This window comes from Pongo pygmaeus, chromosome 13 (genome assembly GCF_028885625.2).
Source record: "Pongo pygmaeus isolate AG05252 chromosome 13, NHGRI_mPonPyg2-v2.0_pri, whole genome shotgun sequence".
NCBI classification, from domain to species: domain Eukaryota; kingdom Metazoa; phylum Chordata; class Mammalia; order Primates; family Hominidae; genus Pongo; species Pongo pygmaeus.
This window is the reverse complement of record NC_072386.2, coordinates 31,693,139-31,700,979: the sequence shown is the minus strand read 5'-3', so window position 1 is coordinate 31,700,979 and position 7,841 is coordinate 31,693,139. Positions and strand designations below refer to the sequence as shown.

The 7,841-nt window shown below is 44.1% G+C and overlaps 1 protein-coding gene across 1 annotated transcript; it reads right to left on the bottom strand.

Moving 5' to 3' along the window:
- Window positions 1-481: 481 nt before the first annotated feature.
- TUSC1 (tumor suppressor candidate 1) lies at window positions 482-3,791 on the bottom strand. The gene has a single exon (XM_054502151.2). It carries the CDS (start codon window positions 1,831-1,833, stop codon window positions 1,198-1,200), a length of 636 nt encoding a protein of 211 aa, XP_054358126.1. The 5' UTR covers window positions 1,834-3,791; the 3' UTR covers window positions 482-1,197.
- Window positions 3,792-7,841: the final 4,050 nt, after the last annotated feature.

Below are 7,841 nucleotides of genomic sequence, written 5' to 3'. Positions count from 1 at the left end.
TTCCATCATTGAAACACTCTTGGACCTATGATTTTTTTATCAGGCACAATGGGATCCTCTTCATTACTTAGTTGGCAAAAGTGTTATTAACGAGGCGCAATAAAAGTAACTTTAGGACATTTATTGCTAAACTAGTCACTTTTTTGTGCCATTGAAATAACTGAAACTTAAATCACTTTGTTAGGGGAACTTTTGATATACAAGTAATTTATAATTTCTTAAAAGTCCTTAGTCAAAACAAGGCAAATTATCTACGTACTAATTAAGCTAAATGAACATTATACATATTAAAATAACGTTTAGACTACCTAATCTTTATATTATTTTAAAAGATCACTGTTACATAAAGCTAAAAGAACATGATAGTTTACTAAGGACAACTAAAACCAGATTTAAGTTAGTATATTCATATACCAAGGTATCTTTTAAAAAATAGAAAAATGTAACACACTTCAAATAATACTCGCTGGAACCTTTCAGATAATTTTTAATGCACCAGATTTATTTACCATTTCAAAAGATCACAATATAGGCAGATACCTTAAAAACTCTCTGGGGGCAAACAAATCAGTATATATTAGATGTACAGGGACTGCAGCCAAGACAGGCATGAGTTCCTAGGTTATAAATATCATCTTTATAAAAAGTGGGTATTTTATAGGACATCCAAGTAAGACCGACTTATAAAAGCAAACACTGTACTTAAAATGTTGGCCACAGAAGAAAAGAATAGCTGAAGGCTTTAGGGGATTGAAGAATGGATAAACTCAACCAACTAAAAACACATTACTCATCCCTCAGAACCAAAATACAGGGAAAAAAAAATACAACAGGTTCGCACAACATCCAGAAAAGTTCAGGGAATATGAAGTGTTTCTTGGCACCCAGTTCTTGCTGTTTCAAAATCCGTCCCTTCGTTGTTGCCTAGGCCTCTCTCCAGGGAAACTAGCCGGGGCAAGAGGCAGGGGAACTGTACATGTGGGAGGTCCTGAGGGCCCTTGCAATCATTCGACCTCCGCCAAGCGGATGGCCAAGCGCCACCCGGAAGTGTCAGCTGGCGGGGGCGGGAAGGCACCGTAGTCCAAGGTATCCGCGGGCAGGCCGCGGGCCAGGGCGTGCGCGAGGAGTAGGGGTAAGCTGGGAACGGAGGAGGAGGGGCCCGCTGGAGGCTCCGCCTCTCTCTGGCTGCGGCCTCGGCTACAGCCAGGACCCAGAGGGCTCCGAGTCCCGGGAGCGGAGGCCGGAGTCGGGTTCCTGTAGAGGCTGCTCCTCCTTGTCCCCGCTCGGACGTGGTCCCCGCTGCTCGAGGTGCAGCTGCAGCAGGGCCCGGCGGTACATGGCCTCCAGCTTCTCAAGTCGGGCCCTCAGGGCCCTGGGGCTGCCCGGCTCGTCCTCTCGGCCGCTGTCTCTAGCCCTCCGGTTCGTGCTGGCCTCTTCAGGGACCCGGCGCGCCTCCGCGGGCGTCCCGTCGCTGCCTTCGCCAGGGAGCCGCAAAGCCTGACGGAAGAGGCTGCGGTTCTCGCGCTTCAGCCGCCGGTTCTCGAGCCGCAGCCGGGCGTTCTCCTGACGCAGCCGCGCGTTCTGCCGGTCCCACTCGTCCCGCGCACGGATGGCCTCCAAGTGGCTCGCCGCCAGGTCGGCAAACCGCTCCTCCAGCTGCTGTCGGGCGCCGTCCGCGCGGCCTCGCCAGCCCACGCTGCCGCCGCCGCTGGGGCTGCCCCCACCACGAGCCCGGCCCGAGCGGTCTGGCCCTCGGCTGGCCGCGGCACCGTCCCCGCCGCAGCAACTCCCGCGCCTAGTGGCGCCACCACGCATGCGCCACATCGGTCCCATCCCAACCGCGCCGCCAGCCCCGTGGGCTGAGGGGCCGCGCGCCCAGGGGCGGGCAAGTTCGGGGCCGGCAGGGCGGCCGGGGTGACGACGGAGGAGGAGAGGAGGTCGCGGGCGGCGGCTGCTGGCTTAGAGCCAAAGGAGGCCGGGAATTTGCCCAGACTGAGGCGTGTCCTGTCTCCTGTGGTGGAGCTGCCCCCTGGGCCTGCTATCTCCAGGCTGCGCTGACACACAGTTCCCCCGGGGAGTGCTTTGCTGTTCAGCCCTCCGGCTGCGCGGGAAAAAGCGTGTGTCCTCAGCTGAGTTGTGCCAGGGCGCTGCAGGAACTAGCCGTCCTCGCCCGCTCCGGAGTGCAACCACCAGTGGTTACTTTGCTCTTTACACGGCATTCTCAAAACTAATGATAATAGAATGATCAGTTCTGAGACAAAGCTATGGGGCAAGTTGAAAAGCTCTAAGTACTTCATTTAAAACCCAGTGGTTTAACCCACCCCTATGTTTAATAAAACATTAAACAGAATTGGGCTGAGCACCTGTCATGGGGTTTCCCAGTGGAAACACCTGGCTCTCCAAAGAATGCAGTCAATTCCCGATTTTTGAACAGCCAGGAATTCACTCTGTAAATTGTTCAGAACGCTATAGAAACTAGGTCATACTTAGTTGATTTGTTCAGGCCAACCCCCAAAACCTATGAAACAAGATGTGCTCTGTTTATTGAAGAAACTGAATACTTAGTTCCAAAGTTTCTGGGATCAAGGATGTACATCTTATTGAATGAATCATTCCTTCTTGTAGGGTCTCAACCTACATAGTAACTGGATTATTGCAAAGTAATTTAAGGATTAGGTACTGACGCCAGAATCTCTTGAGCAAGTATGACCTAGCAAGAATCTACATATTTAACAAGGTCCCAGAGAATTCTCAGGGTAACCAAAATTTCCAAACCACTGGAGCAAGTAACGAACAAGAAAAACATATAAGTACATACATGGGGGTCTTCATTTACCAGTACAAATAAGGGGAAAATAGTTACTCAATTTTTTTGTACTTTTATATTGTTAGGCAAGATCTTAAGAGACCACAACACCAAATGTGTTCTCAATTATCTCATTTTATAACATGAAAGATATAATTTTGGAATTTCAAAAAATATAAATTTAGTTTTAAGAAGGACCGCATTCCAGGCCGGGTGTGGTGGCTCACGCCTGTAATCCTAGAACTTTGGGAGGCCGAGGCGGGAGGATCACAAGGTCAGGAGATCAAGACCATCCTGGCTAACACAGTGAAACCCCATCTCTACTAAAAATACAAAAATTAGCTGGGCGTGGTGGCACGCCGCCTGTAGTCTCAGCTACTCGGAGGCTGAGGCAGGACAATGGCTTGAACCCGGGAGGCAGAGTTTGCAGTGAGCTGAGATCGCGTCATTGCACTCCAGCCCGGGCGACAGAGCAAGACTCCTTCTCAAAAAAAAAAAAAAAAAAAAAAAAGGAGCATATCATTTTTGAGATGGAGTTTCGCTCTTGTTGCCCAGGCTGGAGTGCAATGGCGCCATCTCTGCTCACTGCAACAACCACCACCTTCCGGGTTCAAGCGATTCAAGAAGGACTGTATCATTCTTAATTTACATTAAGGTTGAGGCTGCAAGACTGCTGTGAGCTATGATCACACCATTGTACTCCATCCTGGGCGACAAAGGGAGACCTATCTCAAAAAATAAGGAAGGGGGAAGGGGTGAAGGGTGGGAGAAAGGGAAGTTTGGAAGAAAAGGAAAGAAAAAAATGTGGAAAAAAATCGATCCAACAAAAAGGTATTAAGACTCATAAAGATTGTCTTATGTAGCAGTGAACATTTGTCTTACGATTTGTTAATGGAGAGTACACCAATCTTTCAAATATGACATAGAGACAATGTAATTTCTAAGTTGAAAGTGGAGTTGAGAAAACGGAGTGATTAAAATGATTAGTACTAAAAGCATATACTTGTATTTATTTTAATTTACCTAGAATAATATGTCAATAATCGTATACTCGAAGATGAAAATTACAGCTTTTCTGAGGATGGTAGCACAAAGAGTAAAAATGCTTCTCCACACTATAGTTTGTTAATGGTCTACATATAAAAATATTACTGGGCAAATAATATGTACCTATATATGAAAATAAAATGGCAAATATTTGGAAAATATATGGAACTGATCAAATTTAAAAGAAATGCAAGACTACAATAACACTTAAAAAAACATATAGAATAAGTATATAAGTGCTTGATTAGAAAAATAAAAGGTAGATTAGATACCTGTGCTGCTTTTTAAGACTGGGGGCTTCTGAACAGTAAAATTGCTTGCTTGCTAAATAGAAAAAAGTCTTAAAGCCCATAGGTCACTCTTTTCTGACAACTGGTTCATCATTGTTCGTTAAGCTACTCTTGCTCAAGAAAAATAATTCTGCTTTAACAGTTTTAAAATTAAAAAGAAAACTTTCATGGACTACTTTCACTTTGCATTTAGGAAACTCTAAGACCAAAGATGATTTCTTGACTAAGGTTATGAAGTTTGAAGTAAAAGAACAGAAAAACGTAAGTACAGCAGTCCCTCTTATTTGTCGGGATACATTCCAAGATCCTCAGTGAATGCCTGAAACCTTGGATGGTAATGAACCCTGTATACACATACAGTCTTCCTTCTGTATTGGTGGGTTCCACACTGGTAGACTGAATCAACCACAGATCAAAAATATTTTTAAATAAAAATACAATTAAAAAAACAAAAATACAGTGTAACAACTATTTACATAGAATTTACAGGGCTTTGGTTAGTAATCTAGAGAGGATTTAAAGTATATGGGAGGATGTGTGTAGGTTATATGCAAATACTATGACATTTTATATAAGGTCCTTGAGCATATTATCAAGAGTCCTGGATCCAATCCCCCAAGGATGCTGAGGGACAATTGTACCATGTTTTTTTTCCAGTTGATAACTGACATAGCCACTGAGTGACTGATGGATGAGTAGGGTCAACAGCATAGATGCAGTGGACAAAGATGATTCACATTCCTATCAGGATGGAAATGGTGAGAGATTTCATTACATTACTCAGAATAGTGCACACTTTAAAACTTACGAAATGTTTTTCTTTCCTGGGATTTTCCATTTGATATTTTTGGCCAGGGATGACTGCAAGTAACTCAAACCATGGAAAGAGAAACCTCAGATAAGGGGGAGACTACTGTAAGTAATTTGGAATGCTTAGTTTTTCTATTTCCCCAAAACAACCCTTTTTTTCTTTTCTAAAAGGGACATTTTTGTAAGTACTTAGTCTCCATGCCTTCTAGCACAAAACCAATGCCCATTGTCTAATTATTTGACAACTTAAATATCATATTCTAAAATTGATCTGCCTCCTATCTTAGGTAAAATAAAAAGTAAAAAGAACATAAGTTTACAATCATCATGCTTCTTAAAATAATGCCTCAGACCAACATTTTTGAAAATACGGTAGTTAAAAGAAGCTGCCAGCAAACTGGAGCTGGGACTGTTTTCTGCCTTGCACTTCATGCAAATACTTAGTATTTCTTACAACCATCTTTGAATAATAGCTGTTGAATTTATTGCCCCTTCCTTGTATCCCTCAAACAAGTTGTTCTTTCCAGATACTGTAGCTGTTACATATTTCTAGATGTTGGCTTAAGAGGACCTATAGGTTGTTTCTTGTCCTCCTAGTTGATTTCTAATATTTTATTATCATGTTCATTTAACTCTCGTTTGCCCATTTTGAATCATATGTCTTATAAAGTAAGTCAAACATTAAGGTAATCTGTGGCACATTCACACTGGAACAAGTCATCTCACATTCAATTTCTCTTTGTTGCTTTTCTAACATTCTATAATATCGCACCAAATGAATTCTGGAAAACAACTTTGATCAAGATCAATGAAATAACAATGTTATACTCAGTAGTCTGGCATTTAGGGCTATACACAATGTGGATGACCTGAGTATCTCTGTGCTTACCTTCCATTACTTTCCTGCTGGTCTGTTCACTCTCCTACCAAAAGTCCTCACATTCTTTTGTCTAGGAGTTTGGTTATAATGTATTACTATAGACTGACTACTGTAGGTCCAAAATTCATGAGTTGAACCCCTGACCACCAATGTGTCGGTATTTGGAGATGGAGCTTTGGAAAGTAATAAAGTTTTGATACATGTCCCCACCAAATCTCAAGTTGAATTGTAATCCCCAAATTTGGATGTGGGGCCTAGTGGGAGGTGAATGGATCATGGGGGCAGATTTCTCGTGAATGGCTTAGGACCATCCCCTTGGTGCTATCTTTGCAATTGTGAGTGAGTTCTTGTGAGATCTAGTTGTTTAAAAGTGTGTAGCACCCTCCCCGTCTCTTTCTTGCTCCTGTTTTTGCCATATGAGTGCCTACTCCCTCTTTGCCTTCCACCATTACTAAAAGCTTCCTGAGACCTCCCATAAGCAAATGCCAGCACTGTGTTACCTGTACAGCTTGCAGAACTGTGAACCATCTTCTTTTCTTAAAAATTACCCAGTCTCTGGTATTTTTTTTTTATAGCAATGCAAGAATGGCCTTATACAGAAAATTGGTACCAAGGAGTGGGACATTGCTATAAAGATACCTAAAAATATGGAAACAGCTTTGGAACTGGGGAACAGGCAGAGGGTGGAAGATTTTGGAGGGCTCAGAAGAAGACAGGAAGATGAGGGAAACTTTGGAACTTCTTAGAGACTGGTTTAAATGGTCGTAACTAAAATTCTGATAGTGATATGGACAATGAATCCAGGCTGAGAAGGTCTCAGATGGAAATGAGGATCTTACTGAGAACTGAAGCAAATATCACGTGTGTTATGCCTTAGCAAAGAGTTTGGTTGCATTATGCCCTTGCCCAAGGTACCTGAGGAAGTTTGAATATGAGAATGATGATTTAGTGTATCTGGTGGAAGAAATTTCTAAAGAGCAAAGCATTCAAGATGTGGCCTGACTGCTTCTAATGACCTATACTTAGATGCAGGAGCAAGTAAAGTACAGGATGCAGGAGCAAGTAAAGTAAAGAAGTAAGTTGGAATATATATTAAAAGGGAAGCACAGTTTGGAAAATTTGCGGCCTGGCCATATGGCAGAGAAAGAAAAAGCTTTTTCAGGAGATGAATTCAACTGGGATGTGAAGCAACCACTTGCTGGAAGAACGTGCATAACTGAAACGAAAACAAGGGCTAATATTCAAGAAAATGGGGACAAGGTCTAGAAGGCATTTCAGAGACCTTCCCAGCAGCCCCTCCCATCATGGGCCCAGAAGCCTAGGAGGAAAGAAGGGTTTCCTTCCTCCTACAAAGAATGGCCCCACTGCCCTGTGCAACCTCAAAACACTACTCTGCACATTGTGGCTGCTGCAGCTCCAGCCTTGACTCAAAGGGCCCCAGGTGCAGCTCAGGCTGCCCCTCCACAGGTGCAAGCTGTAAGCCTTGGTGGTTTCCATATGGTGTTAGGCCTGCAGGCACACAGAATGCAACAGTTAAGGAGCCTTCGCAGCCTCCACCTGGATTTCAGAGGATGTATAAGCAGGGGCAGAACTCTCACAGGGGACCTCTACTAGGGCAGTGTGGAGGGGAAATGTGGAGCTGGAGGCCCCACACAGAGTCCCCACTGAGGCACTGATTAGTGGAGCTGCAGAAAGAGGGACACCGTCCTCCAGGACCAGAATGGTAGATCCACTGGCAACTTGCACCATCAGTGTGGAAAACCTGCAGGCACTGAACAACCTGTGAGAGCAGCTACAGAGATTGTACCCTGCAGTGCCACGGGGGCAGAGCTGCCCAAGGCCTTTTGAGCCTTGCACCAGTGTGCCCTGGATGTGAGACATGGAGTCAAAGGAGATTATGTTGAAGCTTTAAGATTTAATGACTGCCCTGCTAGGTTTCAAACTAGCATAGGGCCTGTAGCCCCTTTCTTTTGGCAGATTTATCCCTTGCAGATTGGTCATGCTTACT